Source organism: Microtus oregoni, unplaced genomic scaffold, assembly GCF_018167655.1.
Source record: "Microtus oregoni isolate MIOR12 unplaced genomic scaffold, Mior012 000006F_ref0000085, whole genome shotgun sequence".
In the NCBI taxonomy this organism is placed as follows: Eukaryota; Metazoa; Chordata; class Mammalia; order Rodentia; family Cricetidae; genus Microtus; species Microtus oregoni.
Window position 1 is genome coordinate 38,932,560 of NW_024543065.1, and position 19,399 is coordinate 38,951,958.

The 19,399-nt window shown below is 40.8% G+C and overlaps 1 protein-coding gene across 1 annotated transcript in view; it reads right to left on the reverse strand.

The window, feature by feature from the left end:
- Positions 1-2,281: 2,281 nt before the first annotated feature.
- Positions 2,282-19,399, reverse strand: part of LOC121449791 (zinc finger protein 660-like) — a 28,743-nt gene continuing 11,625 nt past the window's right edge. The window contains exons 4-5 of the mRNA XM_041654466.1: positions 11,747-11,958; positions 2,282-2,347 (exon numbers count right to left, since the gene is read on the reverse strand). Coding sequence (XP_041510400.1) covers positions 2,282-2,347; positions 11,747-11,958 — 278 coding nt within the window. The remainder of the gene's footprint in view (positions 2,348-11,746; positions 11,959-19,399) is intronic.

Sequence of the window (19,399 nt, forward strand, 5' to 3'; positions counted from 1 at the left end):
TACACAACTTCCTTAAGCCCTTCCCATACTCCTTGTCCTTCGTGTCCCTTAATTCAGTCCTGGAAGTCTCACAGCTTATATATGTCCTACTTGGGTTTTCTCTTGCGTTTCAGTTCCCACTTGGAACATATAGTAATAGCTTTGGGTGGAGCTGGTATTGCAACTCTGCCTCTCTTCCTCCATGGATTCAGATTTTATTAAAGCCTTGCTGTTACTACAAACACCTTGGCCTCAGTATAGGTCAATGTTCAAAACTGACATGCTAGATTTTCAGTATTGACAATTTCTGCCAATGCACAAATACAAAAATCTTTTATATCTAAACATCCTCTCTCTTCCTCTATTTCTTCCTATCTACACCTGCTCTTACATATAGATGATTAATGTCCAAGCAACCCCTGCCTCTAATCAACAGCCTACTCTAATGGAGTCAGGAAATAACTCCACATCGGCTGTCAAAGGCTGAATGACTCCCCTACAAACTCCCTTTTCCAACCCTCCTTCACTGGGGTTTACTCTCTATGCAGCTTTTCTCTATGACCAAATGAAGATTACTGTACAAAGTGACCTGAAACTTAAAGAGGTACCCATATTGGTCCTGCAAATACCATGAGATAAATCTGGACAATACTAATTGCATATCGGCCAATGAATAAAACTCTGCCTGGTCACTTTGGAGAGTAGGGGTTGTGTCCCTTCTAGGTCAAATTCATGATCACCATTTATTGCCTCTATCATTGAACTACTAGAATGTCTTAATTGCCTCTCATTAATTACTCAGAGCCAATTACCACTACTAGCCTTGGCCTTTATATTTCTCATATCTCTTTCAGTATTGCAAAATATTTAAATTCAGCAGCATATGTTATGGGTACCACTAAGTGAGAAATTTTAGGTAACACTTGGCCTTAGAAGAGACAGTGTTACTTTTCCTCAGAGATGTTGCTCATGCACAAACAGGTAGCTCGCATGGACTCAGTACTTCAACAAAATTGTCAATATGGAGATGCTAAGAAGCATTTTGGGAGTAAGTAAATAGAGATAAGGGGTGGGGATGAATTTGATCAAACATATGATAGATACAAGAATAATATTCCCAAAACAATAAATACCAATATGTATGGTAACATGTGTTTTTTCAGTTGGGCCATTTGAAACCACAAATCCAGGCTCACACTGACTCTCACACTAGCAGTAACATCTCCATGTTCTTTCCTGTCCTGTTATCTTGAATCCTTGTGTAATATCTCTACATCATTTAATGTTTCACTTTCCTAAAATTTATTGTGGAGGCCCAAAAATGTGAGCCTATTTCCACTTTATCTAATGGTCAGAGTGTGGAGGTTACTGAAAATTGTTGACAAGTGTAATTACACATCCTGACTATGGATATTTTTACTTGGTTCTTTAGACATTAAGATGGCTCATACAAGTAGATCCATTCCATCCTGACAGATGGTCAGGATAGGCATGCATACTTCTGTTCCATCTTTCGTAATATGAGGTTGCCTGGGTAGTGGTTGCCTTCAGGATACTTGGTCTAGAATGGCTTCACTGCCTAAACAGCAGAATGCCAATGACTTGATGTATTAAAGTGTTAAAGCAATTAATTGTTCACGTTGTCCTTTGTATCACGCTAAAGAAGTCTTTTGTTTCCTTCTTCCCCATTTTGTATTGGGGTAACAAGGTGTGTGGAAAATTAATCATGGATGCTTTCAGTATTCATTGGAACTCCCTCTGAAACTCGTCTATGGTTTGTTTTATTTTTCACACGTCTTCTTATTCTTTACTTGTATTTCTGAATCTCCATGCCCCTACCCTGGCAAGAGGTATTCTTATCGAGGCTGGTCCCAGACAATTTGTATATTTTAATTTCATTTGTATAAGTATTTTCCTGCAGGTAAGTGTGTGCACCTTGTAAATAAAGTGCCTGCAATGGCCATAAGAAGGTAACAGATCCGATGGAAACTGAGTGAAGTCACCATGCATGTACATGGAACTGAAAGAGCAACAAGTGTTATAGAGCCACCTCTCTAGGACTGGGTTTATTGCTCATTAACTGGCTCTTATGAAGACGTAAGTCATCAGTGAACTGTGGGACAATTCATGGAGTACTGAAGACACTTTCTTAGAGTGTCAGGGTGAGCATAAGCTTATGAAAATGTGACCAAGAAGTTGATGAAAAAAATAAACTGAAGAGTGGTTTATTATTTGTGTTTTAATAAATAAAGCTTGCCGGAAGATAGGCACGCAAAACAGTTATACTAGTTAGCTATACAAGTCAAACAGCAGTGACATCTTTAATCCCAGCAGCCACACTAGTTTGCCATAGAGGCGGTGGTGCACACTAGAAAGAAATATAAAAAGGGAAGAACAGGTCTCAGGCCAGTCTCAATCAGAGGATTAATGGAAGGATTGCCCATTTTGATCGGAGTTAGAGTGAAGAGACAGTGGCTGGCTGCTTTACTCTTCTGACCTTCAACTTGATCCAATATCTGTTTCTTGGTTTTTACTATTAATGCAATAAATCTCATAAGTTTTGTCAGCAATAGGTGCTCAAAAAAGACATTTGTCCATAATTATCTGGCTGAGGGCTTGTGAGCTTAAGAACAGTCAATCAGAAATACTATATCAAAAGATACCACTATCTTTTGGAAGAAAGGAGATGTAGAAATTACTGAGATACTAGATGACAATACAATGAGTCAAGGCAACAGACTCATTAGAAAAGCATAGATGAAGCATTTTTCATCTAATGCAAACTAAAACAATGAATCCAAGTACCAGTACTAGAGTTGAAAAGAGGATATTGTATGCCAATGACATCAGAGCTCTCTTATGGAGTACTATGGATGGTCACATGCAAAAGAAATTGGAATTGGTCAAGTGGTGATAATGCACATCTTTAATCCCAGCACTCCACTTGAGAGGCAGACACACCTCTGTGAGTTCAAGGCCAGCCTGCTCTACAGAGCTAGTTCCAGGACAGGACAGGCTCCATAGCTACTGAGAAACCCTGTCTCAAGAAAAAAAAAAAAGAAATAGGTATAGAAGGAGAAAAAAGGATGAGCTCATAAGTAAAAGGGAACAAATCAACCTTCTCAGTTATAAAATTAAAAAAGGAATTAAGCAATGCTGAGACTGATTCACTAACAGTCTCTGAGGACTAGACAAATTCAGAATAAAATTCTCCTTTTCTTAGGCAAACCTAACACCACAAGGAGAATAGTAAATAAAACACAAAAGGGAATGCCACACAAAGCTAGCTTTCCCTCAACACCCAAAGCAGGTAAAACAAACAAATATATGCAAACAAAAATCAGACAAGTTGCCAGAATAGACACAGATGCAGATTGTCTCTAAATTTCATAAAACCAGAATGCAATCTGCTTAATGCCAAGAAAGCAGGACAGTTTCAATCCCTATACAAGAGGATGCCAATAGATTAATGAATGGCCTATGGCTAAACATCATTAGCTCATTAGAAAAGCTCAAAAAAAAGTGAAAACAAAAGGAATGTACATCAGTACAGTAAAAACAATGGAACAGAATCCTAAACCTGGCAATATGAAAGGACAGCTGAAATCATTTCACTCGAATCTGGACAGAGAAAGATGTCCACCACACTCACCACATTGAATTATACTGCTCATGGACACAAAAAAATTAAAAGTATCAATATAGGACAGTAAGAAAGAAAGTGGGCACCTTAGGTAAGAAATAGAATTCTATAATTTAAAGGTAGGTAAACCTGACCAATACCACAAGGAGAACAGTAAATAAAGCGCCAAGAAAAAGAATGCTAGAAATTCATCATACAAAGCTAGTTTTCCCTCAACATCCAAAGCCGATGACCCAAACAAATATATGCAAAGGAAAATCAGACATGTTCTCAAGATGGACATAAACAGAGATTGTCCCTAAATTACATGGAAATAGAATTCAGCTAATTCCAAGAATGCAAGACAGTTTCAGCCCCTATGAATTAATCAGTGTAATACACCAAATATGTAGAGTGAGTAAGAGAAGAAACAGGATATTAATAGATCACTGAAAGACCTATGGAGAAATAACAATTTGCAAGAATGTAAGAAGGGAATATACCTCCACATAATAAAGACAATGGGACACAATCCTAAACTTGACAATACAAAAAGAACAGCTGAACTCATTTCACTGAAATTGAGACAGAAAGGGTATTATCAACAGTTCAAAGACACAGAGAGTTTTAAAGTTGATAATAAAGGCAGTAATAAAGAAAGGGAGTCTTTTAGATAAATAGAATTCTACATTTTAAAGGTAGAAATACTTATGAAGAGAGAGAAGATCTGATGGACCTCATCATAAACTGCATAATCCACATAGAACACCATTTTTTTTAACATGTCAACAAGAAGATGCCGAGAAGTCAGCAGATCACTCAGTCTAAAAATTTCGTTTGACTCCCTGTGGTAGCATTCATGATGTCAAAAACTGCTATGTAGGCTGGGACAGGGAGCAGCGTTATCAATAGCCATACCCGGTTTTGGATCCTGTGTGCTATAATCCCAACCAGCCACACATGGAATGCCCATTGGTGTCAAGTGGCAAGATTATTTTGTGGGAAAGAGAAGGCCTTCTGGGTTCATTTGAAGCTGAATCCACAGAAGGAAATACATGCATGGCATAGGCAACTGGACCAAAAACCAGTGATGGTGAAGATCACGGGCCTATGAGGGAATCCTGCTACATGTACAAAAATACTCAATCTCCCTTTTACTGATTCTGTTCACACCACAGCATTGTGTTGCTTCAGCCTGGACCTAAGAAAACATGTTTTAAATAGACAACAATAATTTCAGAGACCATAACTCATGAAATACTGAGAATTACTGACTGCTTAATAAACAGGCTAAGATGGGAATTCCATATTCCCACATCTAAAATGTAGGGAACATTATAGAAGAGGAGGTAAATATTTTAAGTGCTGGAAGATGGGGAGGTGACATATGAAAAATTCTCTTCCCATATGACATGGAATTGGAATTACAGACACATTACGGCCTGGGTATCTGGCCCAAACCTGCCCAAAATCATACGTGAACTATGAGGACAACTGGGAAGAACACATCTACCCCGGGATGGGACAGAGGGTAACAAAGGGATAATGATGAGTGATTCAAACTGTGCAAATATTATAAATATTAGTTATAAAAATTCAACAAAATTTATACTAATAGTATTTAAGAGGAGGTATCAATATCTATTTGGAGGTAGAACTTTGCAATGTAACAACAACCAATTAGAGAAGATTTATACTGTCTGTTTTTGCTTGTATTTATTAAATTTAAACCTGAACAACAAAAAATATTTTTAAAAAGTCAAAAAAACTAACCAAGCACAGGAGAGACATATAAAATACAAACTTGAATTCACTGAAGGAGTAGACAATGATGCTGGAAGATGGGAAAAGCTTGCGTGCACATGGAACATAATGCATTATTATGAAAATTATGGTGGTGGGGCTGGAGAGATGGCTCAGAGGTTAAGAGCATTGCTTGCTCTTCTAAAGGTCCTGAGTTCCATTCCCAGCAACCACATGGTGGCTCACAACCATCTGTAATGGGGTCTGGTGCCCTCTTCTGGCATGCAGACACCCACACAGACAGAATATTGTATACATAATAAATAAATAAATATTAAAAAATAAAATTATGGTGGTAAAAGATTTATGATTAACTCAAAATTTGTGACCATCAAGCTACCCATGATTTACTCGACAGGTACAGTAATGAGAAATCTATAAATTTACATTAATTACAAATTACAAAATTACAAATACTCAGAGTGCAGCAGAGAAAGCACAAACAAACATAGCAAAGTTTGAATCATCCCAGCTGTGACTTCAGATGACACTGCAAAACAACAGAAACAACAACACCATGGCAGTGGCAGAAGTAACAGCAGCAGATCCAGGATCAATCCAACTGGGGTGACCAAATAAATTTGACCAAAACTTTTGTTACAGATTAAGCAGCCTTATCCACCAGTATTGTAGGGAAAGGTAAACATCCACATGTAAAAGAATTAAAAGAGCTGGGCGATGGTGGCGCACACCTTTAATCCCAGCACTTGGGAGGCAGAGGCAGGCGGATCTCTGTGAGTTTGAGACCAACCTGGTCTACAGAGCTAGTTCCAGGACAGGCTCCAAAGCCACAGAGAAACCCTGTCTCAAAAAACCAAAAAAAAAAAAAAAAAAAAAAAAGAGAGAGAGAGAGAATTAAAAGAGGGGGCTGGAGAGATGGCTCAGAGGTTAAGAGCACTGAGCACTGACTACTCTTCCAGAGGTCCTGAGTTCAAATCCCAGCAGCCACATGTTGGCTCACAGCCATCTGTAATGAGATCAGGTGCCCTCTTCTGGTCAGCAAGCACACAGACAGACAGAACACTGTATACATAATTATTAAATAAATCTTTAAAAAAAAAGAATTAAGAGGGGTCCACAAAATGAATCAGTGAAATTTAACTATGTCCAATTGAAAAATAACTGAAAGTAAGAAACAGCCTACAGAATGGAGAAATTTATTAGCAAACATTTTATAGTATAATACATCAATACCCAGAGTTCACCAAGAAGCTAAAAAATGCAAAGAAAATAATATTATAATCAAGTAATAAATGAAAAAATAGTGACAATCAACAAAAGATTTGACATAGCCAAAATGTAATAGCACATGTTCCACACATTTCCTGATGAAGAAAATGTTCCTCTATTGTAGACTGGAATCTCTCTGCCTAATCAGTATCCATACTCAAAGAATTAAACAATAACAATAGTTGGAGACAATGCAGGAGGAAAAACGCAGACACGTGTCAGTGGGAATACAAATTACTGAGGCCAGCAAGCACATCAGTCATCAGTATGCAGCTTATTGAACAACCAAACAAGCAAAAAGAGAAAACCTAGAGAAGATGCTAATCAAGTTTATAAAGAATGAAATACACTGAAAACTATCAGTGAAATAGAAAGAAACTCAAAAAGAAAACGTAATAGAGAATAATAATATAGCATGTGCTTATATTTTCCTTCAGTGATTTCTTAAAATGTGTATGTATAATATACCCCAAACCAAATGTGAAAATAGGATAGAGCTTCAAAAGAAAAAGAGATAGCACCTTAAAATCAAACTATAAACTTTCTATAAAAGTATTTACTTCAAACATAAGGATACAAAGTATGAAAAGTGAAGGAATTTTTTTAAAACATTTTCTGTGAAGAGGACTGGTCATAATTATGATAGGTAACAGAAAAACTGAATCTATAAATATATTATAAAAAATATTAACAAATGATCATATGGTCCTTTTTCCAGAAAGCTATGTCATCAACATAATTCCAGTTCACAAGAGTTCCCAAATACATGAAGCAATAATGACAGAAATGCATGCAGGGAAGCTTGAATGTCCACCACTGAGAAAACTGATCATGAGCAGCAGAGAAAAGCAATAATGACTAGCATCCTCCAGAGAATCATCCACACAACAGAAGATGCCCTGTCTCCTCACACTTCAACTAGGATGCTACAGGGTGGCCCGGCCTTAAAGTTGGAAAAAGTCTTCAAACGAAGTAAAGATCAAGGTTTAAAAAGTGACTTCCCAAAGAATGTTGAATGCTGACATCAATAGTAGATAGCAGAGAATAAAAAGACATGAATATTGACTCATTGATAGCATGTTCTCATTCAAACATGTGAAAAAATATAAAAGTATCTTCTAAAAATTCCAAGTAAGATGCACAAAGAAGGGGCTGGAGAGATGGCTCAGTGGTTAAGAGCACTGCCTGCTCTTCCAAAGGTCCTGAGTTCAATTCCCAGGAACCACATGGTGGCTCACAACCATCTGTAATGAGGTCTGGTGTCCTCTTCTGGCCTGCAGACATACACACAGACAGAATATTGTATACATAATAAATAAATAAATATTTTTTTAAAAAAGAAAAGATGCACAAAGAACAAGCTTTTTTTCTATATAAATGGACAAACCCTCAAACTCTATTACAAAGCTACAGTATTGAAAACAGCTTGGTATTGGCATAAAAACAGAGAAGTCGACCAATGGAATCGAACGGAAGACCCTGACATTAACCCACAAACCTATGAACACCTGATTTTCGATAAAGGAGCTAAAACTATACAATGGAAAAAAAGAGAGCATCTTCAACAAATTGTGCTGGCAAAACTGGATGTCAATCTGTAGAAGAATGAAAATAGATCCATATCTATCACCATGCACAAAACTCAAGTCCAAATGGATTAAAGACCTCAATATCAGTTCGAACACACTGAACCTGATAGAAGAGAAAGTGGGAAGTACTCTACAGCACATGGGCACAGGAGACCACTTCCTACGTATAACCCCAGCAGCACAGACACTAAGGGCATCATTGAATAAATGGGACCTCCGGAGGCTGAGAAGCTTCTGTAAAGCAAAGGACACTGTCACTAAGACAAAAAGGCATCTCACTGACTGGGAGAAGATCTTCACCAACCCTGCAACTGACAAAGGTCTGATCTCCAAAATATATAAAGAACTCAAGAAACTAGACCGCAAAAGGCTAATCAACCCAATTATAAAATGGGGCACTGAGCTGAACAGAGAATTCTCAACAGAAGAACTTCAAATGGCCAAAAGACACTTAAGGTCATGCTCAACTTCCTTAGCGATCAGGGAAATGCAAATCCAGACAACTTTAAGATACCATCTTACACCTGTCAGAATGGCTAAAATAAAAAACACCAATGATAGCCTTTGCTGGAGAGGCTGTGGAGAAAGGGGTACACTCACCCATTGCTGGTGGGAATGCAAACTTGTGCAACCACTTTGGAAAGCAGTGTTTCGGTTTCTCAGGAAATTCGGGATCAACCTACCCCTGGACCCAGCAATACCACTCTTGGGAATATACCCAAGAGAGGCCCTATCATACAACAAAAGTATATGCTCAACTATGTTCACGGCAGCATTGTTTGTAATAGCCAGAACCTGGAAACAACCTAGATGCCCTTCAACAGAAGAATGGATGGGGGGCTGGAGAGATGGCTCAGTGGTTAAGAGCATTGCCTGCTCTTCCAAAGGTCCTGAGTTCAATTCCTGGCAACCACATGGTGGCTCACAACCATCTGTAAAGAGGTCTGGTGCCCTCTTCCGGCCTGCAGGCATACACACAGACAGAATATTGTATACATAATAAATAAATAAAATAAATATTTAAAAAAAAAAAAACCAGAAGAATGGATGAAGAAAGTATGGAATATATACATATTAGAGTATTACTCAGCAGTAAAAAACAAGCACTTCTTGAATTTTGCATACAAATGGATGGAAATAGAAAACACTATCCTGAGTGAGGTAAGCCAGACCCAAAAAGAGGAACATGGGATGTACTCACTCATATTTGGTTTCTAGCCATAAATAAAGGACATTGAGCTTATAATTCATGTTCCTAGAGAAGCTAAATAAGAAGGTGAATCCAAAGACAAACACATAGGCATCCTCCTGAATATTAACCTTCATCAGGCGATGAAAGGAGATAGAGACAGAGACCCCCAAGGGAGCACCGGACAGAAATCTCATGGTCCAAATCAGGAGCAGAAGGAGAAGGAGCACGAGCAAGGAACTCAGGACCACGAGGGGTGCACCCACACACTGAGACAATGGGGATGTTCTATCGGGAACTCACCAAGGCCAGCTGGCCTAGGTCTAAAAAAGCATGGGATAAATCCGGACTAGCTGAACATAGCGGACAATGAGGAATAATGAGAGCTCAAGAACAATCGCAGTGGGGTTCTTGGTCCTACTGCACGTACTGGCTTTGTGGGAGCCTAGGCAGTTTGGATGCTCACCTTAGGAGACCTGGATAGAGGTGGGCAGTCCTTGGGCTTCCCACAGGTCAGGGAACCCTGATTGCTCTTCGAGCAGATGAGGGAGGGGGACTTGATCGGGGGAGGGGGAGGGAAATGGGAAGCGGGTGCGGGGAGGAGACAGAAATCCTAAAGAAAGAAAGAAAGAAAGAAAGAAAGAAAGAAAGAAAGAAAGAAAAAAAACATTAAAAAAATTATGTAACTCAAAAAAAAAATGGACAAACCCTTCTTAAGATTTATAAAATTGTGAGAAACCACAAAGACTTCAAAAATCATGAGAAGGATCAAACCCAAAAGTTATTTCAAAATATATAAGAATTGTAGTGAAACAAACTGTAGAATTTCAAAGACAGATAAGATATTAAAGGGAAGACAATGTAGATGGAGTTTAATACTCAGCAAAGATATGAAACAAATCTTATCAAAATCCTACTAACATTATTTTAGAAAATAGAGAAATTAACCCTAAGACACTGAATCTGAACGAACAATATGCTCCAAAAATTCTTTGTGCAAGACAAACCAAGTTTTGCCTAAATGGGGATTACAAATTGCTCCTGAAAAAATACAAAGAGGAGATTCTGTCAATTACCTAGGTTACAAAATAGGTTTACAGAAAATTAAAACACAAAAGACACAAATCAGGAGACTGACTATGGACTCTTAATGACTTTCAAATATTATTAGCAGACATTTCCAGTCTATGACCAGCTGTTGGTTAACACTTGATCTAATAATTTATTTAAACAAAACCTTAGATGGTGACAAAGACTTAAATAGCACCAGAGAATCAACAGTTGAAGCGGAAAGAGAATTGATGATTGTTGAAGAGAAATTATAGGAGGCACATGTGGATAGGGTGAATCCAAATCTTAATTGTATTCTAGTAATCTTGCCTTTCAGAATTTCCCCTACAGGAAATTTAATGCAGAGGGAAGATATAATCTTAGAATGGATCTTTTTACCACATAAACAAAGTAAGAAATTAAAAACTAATGTGGAAAAAAAATCTCTGAATTAATTATAAAAGGTAGAGACTCAGCAGAAATTATAGTGCCTTTTACTACTGATGAAATTAAAAACTTATGAGGCAGGCGGATCTCCTTGAGTCCGAGACCAGCCTGGTCTACAGAGCTAGTTCCAGGACACGCTCCAAGGCCACAGAGAAACCCTGTCTCGGAAAAAAAAAAAAAAAAAAAAAAAAGCAAAAACACACACACACAAAAAAAAAACACTGCCTATGAAGACACATTTCTGGATACTGTATTTACATTCTAGACTGCAATATCTCAGATGGAAATATAATTGAGAGTAAAAACTTTGCTTACAAGCCGGGCTGTGGTGGAGTACGCCTTTATCCCAGCAATCGGGAGGCAGAGACCAGCCTGGTCTACAAGAGCTAGTTCCAGGACAGACTCCAAAGCTACAGAGAAACCAGCCCAAACCAAAACCAACAAACATAAAAACTTTGCTTAGTAAACATTAATGGTCCCAGCCATAACTGGAGTCCTCTATAAAGTATATTTTCTGATTCGATCAAATGTGCACTGGCTCCTCCTGTTTTTATTTTCTACAAAGCTCTCTGGGGATGCCTACTTCTTCAGAGGCAAAGGCCACTCTCTTAAATACGAAAGGAGTCAAACAGGGGAAGATAAAAAGCATGGAAAAAATTAAATTCCAGGAGATTTGGAGCGGCCACGGTAGCAAAGAGAATCCTGTTTGCAAACAACAGACACTACAAATGCTCTACTAGATTATTTTAGGAACTATTTTTGACAGAACAGTCTGGGAGCAGTAAGAGAAAAACACCACGATAACACCCCCACCCCCCCAGTTCATAAGACCTCTACCTTACCGACAAGGGAATGTATCAACAACAGAATTTTGAAAGCTGTGTCCTGAGCTGCCTCATCCCATCCCTTCCTTGGGGGTCCAAGCCCCACAGCAGTTTCTGCCGTGGCGCTGCTGACTTTCCCAGGCCGCCTGGCATGGAGACGGCGGCTCCGGGGAGTTTTCGCATCCTTGCGACACCTGGCCGTGTCCTCCGCTCCCAGGTCTGCACCTTGTCCAAGAGTCCAAGAGGGAAAAGAGAAACTTGCTTTAACTTTGCCAATTTTTTTAGAGCGGCTCCTCCTGGACCCTCCCACTTAAAATCCACTTCCATTCACCTAGCGGCCTCTTTTTATTGGTTAGTTCCCCAAGTTGTCCCCCACCCCCAGGCTGGTTCTTTTCGCCTAACCTCCTCTGCTCGAGCAGGTGTCCCCGCTGCATGGTGACACGTTCCTCCCACTGCGTTTCAGGCACCTTCCACTTGGGCTGCCCTGTTCCAGCCTCCCGACGTGCTTGAGGAGAGACCTCTGCAGTGAATTCTGAACCCTCTCATCTGAAGTTATCACGACTTACTTTATCTTGGCACACCAGCCTCCCGAGATAAAAACACACAGCAAAAGACAACAAACATTCTAAATTCTGATGCTCAAGACCCATCCCCCAAACGAATTAAAAGTAAGACAAAAGACCCTGTCTCAAAACACAAACCATATCTGTAACCCCCGAGGGGAGAAAGTTAAATGATGTCCAATATAAAGAACTCAAAAACCTGAGTCATGTTCAAGATGATCAAAACGTGTGAATCAACTCAAAGATAGAAATGAAATGATTCTGCGCAAGAAAAGAGTAGCAAATGCCTGCAGGAAATGAGAACAATATAGGATATAAAAACTGAATTTAATAAATAGTTACAAACACCGAAAAGAAAGGAACTGAAATGAAACAGTAAAATAAAACTGCAATAAGTTTAATAATAGCTCAGAAATCAGGTAGGAGATAAAATATCAGGTTAGAAGACAAGAAGGCACTGGCTAGCCCAGTCAAAGAAAACGATGAATTAAAACAAAATGCTCCATGAAGCAGCACTAATTAAAGGTAAACGTGAATTTACAGTTGCACTGTCTACTCTTATATGAAGTATTCTATATTCTAGACACAGTAACTCTGGAGAACTTTACTGGAAAGCCGGATAAATTTCCATCCCGAGGCAAATGAAGTGGCACTAAAAAGCCACCTCTATCCTTTCCTGCCAGACCTCCGCTACTGCCAATCAAATATCTAGAATTACACTATTAGCAATACTGAGCTGGGAGAAGACATGTCAGGAACTCGGGATTTTGAAAGGAAATAGTTGTTATGGTTTTAGTCCCTTTAAGAGACAAGCCACACCCATTCCCCCTCCCTATCCGCTGAGGTTGGCTGATCTTCAGCTTCCGGCCTGAGCTCGCTCTCTTTTCCATCTTCCTCTCAGAGAGGCAGCTTCGGTTTTGCCTCTCTCCCCACTTCTCTGCTTCCCCCCTTCTCTGTCTCTTTCTCTTTTTCCTCCTCCTCCTCCTCCTCCTCCTCCTCCTCCTCCTCCTCCTCCTCTTCTTCTTCTTCTTCTGCCTCTCTCTCTCTCTCTCTCTCTCTCTCTCTGTCCCCCCCTTCACCCTTCCTCTTCCATAACCCCCTGAATAAACATTCAACCTCACCCTGCATGTTGTGTCTACCCATGTTTCTGTCTTCTGCCCGCCCGCCATGTGTCTCCCTGCCTGGAACCAGCCATTGCTCGGGGACCAGCAGCTGTCTCTGCCTGGGGCCCACTGCCTGCTGCCACATGGCCCGCCACCACTGCTCTGAGACCAGCAGCCATCTCTGCCTGGGACTGGCTGCTCCCAGGGCCCGCTACCTGCCACCACATGGCCTGCGGCCACCATTTGGGACCTACAGCATTTCTGCTGACTACTGCGCGGGGATCTTGCAGCATTTTTTTAAAAAAGAATAACAAGGGGGCTGGAGAGATGGCTCAGAGGTTAAGAGCACTGACTGATCTTCCAGAGGTCCTGAGTTCAATTCCCAGCAACCACATGATGGCTCACAACCATCTGTAATGAGATCTGGCGCCCTCTTCTGGTGTGTGGGAAGCAGAATGTTGTACACATAATAAATAAATAAAATTTTTTTAAAAAAAAAGAATAACAATAGTTGTCTCAGCAAGTCCATCTTTAACTGCCTAGTGCTAAGTTTCACTTGTGCTGTACCTGGTTCACCACTAGATGGTGGAACTGTTGTTTTGCTAACTCAGAAAGTTTGTCTTCTGAAAGGCATGCTAAAGAGGTGTTTATATAAAGCATAGAAAATTCCTTTTAAAAACTAAACAGTGAATAGAGAAACTTGCCAGCCTAAATCAGTTTTATATGTAAAAAAGTAATGCCACTAGGAACTGATGCATACTGAAACAGATTCAACAGCTGATGTCTCCCAAAGTTCTCTAAGACAAATAAACTTTAGAGCTCTCAGCAGAGGCGTGTTTTGTTTAACTATCATTGTTTGGAGGCCACTGTAAGGGTGCTCAGAAGAACCCACTCTCTGTTCCCTGGCGTGGGAAGTCGGATAAGAGCATTCACTTTCTTATCAAAATTGCTTATCTTGCAGAAGGTGGGATAAATAGATGCTGAAGCTGTGGGGTCAGCTATGATAATCTAAATCTTTACTTCCCCCAACCATTATCACCTGAAACTCTGGCCTGGCCATTGATGAATTTCAATATGGGCTGGAGTCTCAATTGTTTATCCTGAGCATCTGATGCCTGGCTGCAGGAGAAACCACAAGCTGAGATCACCCAACCACCCACCCAAGAACAGACCATTTTAAGGAAATTCCTGGCATTCCAAACACTGTAGATTGAAACACCTGCAGCTCACAGTCACCAGGAAACCCTAGACGAATGTCAGCCAAGAAGGGGTCTTAAAACCTCAGAAACCCTTTACCCACACATTTACTACTATAATACCCTATTCTAATTAAGCTTGGGGCTCTCCGGTTATTCCAATACGTTGGACATGCAGGGAGACTGAGTTTGCAAACTTGATTAAAATAAAGGCTCTTTGCTTTTACATACGGGACTCTTGGTTTCCTTGTCAGCTTGTCGGAGATTGCGGATTTGGGCGTAACAGAAGCAATAATACACTTTGAGAAAGATACTCACCGAAGGGTCATACACAGAGTATTTCACAATTTACTCCTTACAAGTCTCCTATGTTGAACACTTAGAACATGGGCAACAGCATTCAGAGATGAGGGCATTGAGAGGTGACTGGATCATGAGTTCACACCCTTCATACAGTCAACCAGGTTTAGAGGGGAGGGGAGAAGAGTATGAACAATAATCCATCAGCCACAGCAGCAAAATCATCTGGAATAAAAACCATGAGATATAAAATCTCAGCAGGTACAGAAATTTCACCCAGAAAAATTCAGCAAGACTTCATGATGAAATTCCTAGACCGACTTGGAATAAATGGAACAGAGCTAAGCAAAATAGTGTCTATGTGTCAATATAGGTTTACAGTCCAGTCCAATACAAAGAAAAAATGTACAGAATTGCCTTTGACGCTGTAACAAGACAAGGGTACACACTCTTCCTAGCTGTGCTTACTATAAGGATTTAACCTAGCTCGAGAGGCTGGAGGGAGGCTCAGAAGTTAGGAGCACTGGTTGCCCTTCCAGAAGACTGAAACTAGAGCAACACCCTCATGTCAGCTTACTAAGGTCTGCTACGCCAGCAGCACAGAACAGTCCCTAAACCTTATACCTCACTTGTTGAACCTGTCTTATTAGCAAGTCCCCCTCTTCCATGTTTTGGTTCTTTTGAGACACACCGAGTTTGATTCACACAGCTTTCAGGAGCACTGTGAGAGGATACTGACTAGAGAATTGGAAATTTACATGTAACTCCACTTCTGAAGATAATAACTCCTTTCCCATCCAGTGACCATTAACTGTCAATAAGTCTTCAGGGGAGGTTGGGCTGCATGAAGTTCTCATTTGAAGATAATCACAGTCGTGCTCAGATCAGGGCAGTGTTTCCTGGCAGCCCTCTCCATCTTGGTGCCTTTATGTCCTTTCACCTCCTAATCAGTGTTCCTGGGTGTAGAGGACTTGCCTCGACAGAAATACTTCTTACCAGGGTAGAGACATGGGAACTTAATAAATATAAGTAAAGAATATGAAGACCATAAAAATAATAAGACAGAAAACATACAAAGTATAGGGAGGGCATTCCAATGACTGAAATCCTGAAATTTAATCCTGTGGTTTCATTTTCTACAGCTTTTCTACACAACATAAAAGGGGGAGAAGGTAACAAAAAACTTTATTAACATGACACAAAGGATAACGAGTCTGAGACATCAAATCATTAGCATTTTATTGTCTAGGTAGCTAAGGTGCTCTAAGTAGCTGAAGACTGCCCTTCCCCAGGTGACCTCATAGTTACAATAGAAGGGGCAGAAGTATATTTGCATATTCTGACCACCTGTCAGGATGGCATTGAGCTATCTTAATTTCTTTTTTTTAAGGTTTATTTAATACGTATAGTTTTCTGCCTGCAAGTATGCCTACAGGCCAGAAGAAGGCGCCAGATCTTATTACAGATGGTTATAAGCCAGGACGTGGTTGCTGGGAATTGAATTCAGGACTTGTGGAAGAGCAGCCAGTGGTCTTAACCTCTGAGCCATCTCCCCAGCCCGAGCTATTTTAATTTCAAAGGAGCCAGGTTCCTGAGTAAGGAGGTGTAATTATGCCTGTCAGTTTTCAAACTCTCTGACTGGCAGACAAGGTGGAAATGGGGAATCAGATGCAGTGATGAAGATGGTACATTTAGAAGTGAGTCCTCAAGTGTCACTTATTATTAGCACTTTGATCAGGGAAGAGTCTGAAATAACTACTACCCACTGCAAACAAAGAACCATCTCTAACCAAACCTGTTAGGTTGGGAGCCTAGGCCCCAGCCCCTGGCATCTATCTCAGCCCCCCAGGCATGGTCTGGACTTCAAATCCCAGCAGGCCAGGTCCTGACCCCTCCCTGGGGTGGTATCAGGACCACTCCTGGGGTACTTAAGTGATCCCCCAAAAGAAGAACACGTGGTCCCTCCTTTCTTCTCCCGGGAGTCGCTTTTCTGCAGCTTCCCATTTCCCCCTCGGGGCCACCCGAGAGCGCACATCTTCCATTAAACCTGGATATTTCTTAATTTGGCTTGTTTTGATTTGGCTTGATTGGGAATTTTTGCGTCGTCAGAGAGCTCGGTTAGGAAATATTCTTAACAAAAACTAAGAAAAACACTAATCTAGAAGAAAGCCTAAATACTCACAAGGCAACATGACAATGAACCCACTTACAAATATGTAGCATTTCAGTGCATAAAATCCATGACCTCTTCATCGGTGTGCTTTTGGCTCAGATTATGTGGGGAACCATGTTTTGACAAATATACCACTTACCAGGGTAGGAGCAAGGGAATTTAAAAAGTTCGTGAAGAATATGAAGATGCCAGTGAAAATAATAAAGCAGAAGCATAGGATAGTTCCAGGAAGGAGTTTCCATGAACACTGAAAACTGCCCGCCCATATTTCATTTTCTATCCACTTTTTTTTTTAAAAAAAGATTTATTTATTATGCATACAATGTTCTGTTAACATATATACACCAGAAGAGGCACCAGATCTCATTATAGATGGTTGTGAGCCACCATGTGGTTGCTGGGAATTGAACTCAGGACCTCTGGAAGAGCAGCTAGTGCTCTTAACCTCTGAGCCATCTCTCCAGCCCCTTCTATCCACTTTTATACCTCAATACAACAGGGGGGAGAAGACAAAAGTCTGCTTTAATATGATACACAGGACAATTAGGACAGGTAAGGGTTTCAATACTTTGAGGCATCTAGTCATTAATCCATGAGAAAAGCATTTTGTTGTTTAGGCTGTGAACCCACCCTAGACTGAATATCCTGAAGGCAGACACTCCCTAGGTCAAACCTCCAAATACAAAAGAAGGAACAGGAGTATGTTTGAATTTCCTGACCATTGATCAGGGTGGAGTGTATCTATCTATCTGGGCCATCTTAATACCCAAAACACAAAGCAACCACAACCTAGGTCAGGACGTGTAGCCCTAATTGTTGTCAACAATTTTGAGCAACCTCAGACCTTCTGACCTTCAGACAACATGGAAATAGGCTCACATTTTTGGGCTTCCACAAGTTTACAGTGCCATCCATGAATAATTATTGTGCAAATACAACGAGTAATGAGATGGTTATCCCACAGTTCTAAAGACAACAGAGGGGCTGGAGAGGTTGCTCTTCCAAAGGTCCTGATAATTCCGGGCAACCACATGGTGGCTCACAAACATTTGTAATGAGTTCTGGTGCCCTCTTCTGACCTGAAGGCATACACACAGACAGAACAGTGTATACATAATAAATAAATAAATAAACAAACAAATAAACAAATAAATAAATATTTTTTAAAAATTAAAAACAGGGTACAAGGCCAGAGACAGAACAAGAGAGATGGAATCTTAGGGGGCCAGAGTAAAGGAGGAGAGCCAGGGACAAGAGGTGCTTCCTGGGGGTGGGGGAATGCAGCCACGGTGTCTCCCCCTTCCAGCTTCCACCCCAGCTCCAGCCCTGGTCTTTTCTCCTCTTTCCCACAACAGAAGTTGTGGCCCTGGCCATGTCATCGTGTTCCTGTGTACCTTGCATGTTTCCCCCCTTCCCCTCCCTCCTTTTGCGCAGACCCCATTACAATAAAGTGGCACATCTTTTCTGTCAGTTGATATTATGGCAAGCAGGGTCCACAGCTGGGTGAGACCATAAATTATTTTCTTCTTCCAGCATTTTGCTTAGCACTTTCAGACACTATGAAAACTCACCAGAAAGGGAGAAGCTTCCAAGCCAAATGCAGCTCAAATGTCCTTTGTCTTGCAACAAGAATGCCACGATTCCTTCCATGTTGTTTTTTGTTTTGTTTTGTTTTTAATTTCTAGCTTTGGCAGACAATCAAGAACAATGGCAATAGCCTGAACTATTAAAGAGATTTCCATGGCCTCCTTGACAAACAAAATCTGGTAGGTATCCCCAACCAGGCCTGAAATTTTTATTATAATTTATGGTCTCTAGGCCGGGCGGTGGTGGCGCACGCCTTTAATCCCAGCACTCGGGAGGCAGAGGCAGGCGGATCTCTGTGAGTTCGAGGCCAGCCTGGTCTACAAGAGCTAGTTCCAGGACAGGAACCAAAAGCTACGGAGAAACCCTGCCTCGAAAAATCAAAAAAAAAAAAAAATGGTCTCTAGTGCCTTCTCTCCTGAGTCCCAGCGCCTCAGCTCCTCTGACCTGGGCGGTTCCAGGGCGGCAGAGCTGCGGTTCCAGCCACTGAGCTGCTGACTTCTGCAGGCCACCCTGCGCATCACTTGTGGCAAAACGGAATTCTCACACCCCACTGAGACCACATCAGGAGGCCTCCACATCCCGGTTAGGACCGACAAGGTCCCTAGATCCCAACGAGAATGGTGAGTGTTGGAGTTCTATTTCCTTCCATTCCTTTGCCTCCTCGGGCGCCACCCATCACATACCTGTCCAGGTCACATGCCCTCCAACTCCCTCCCACCCACTTCCTCTGCCCTGTTCAGATTC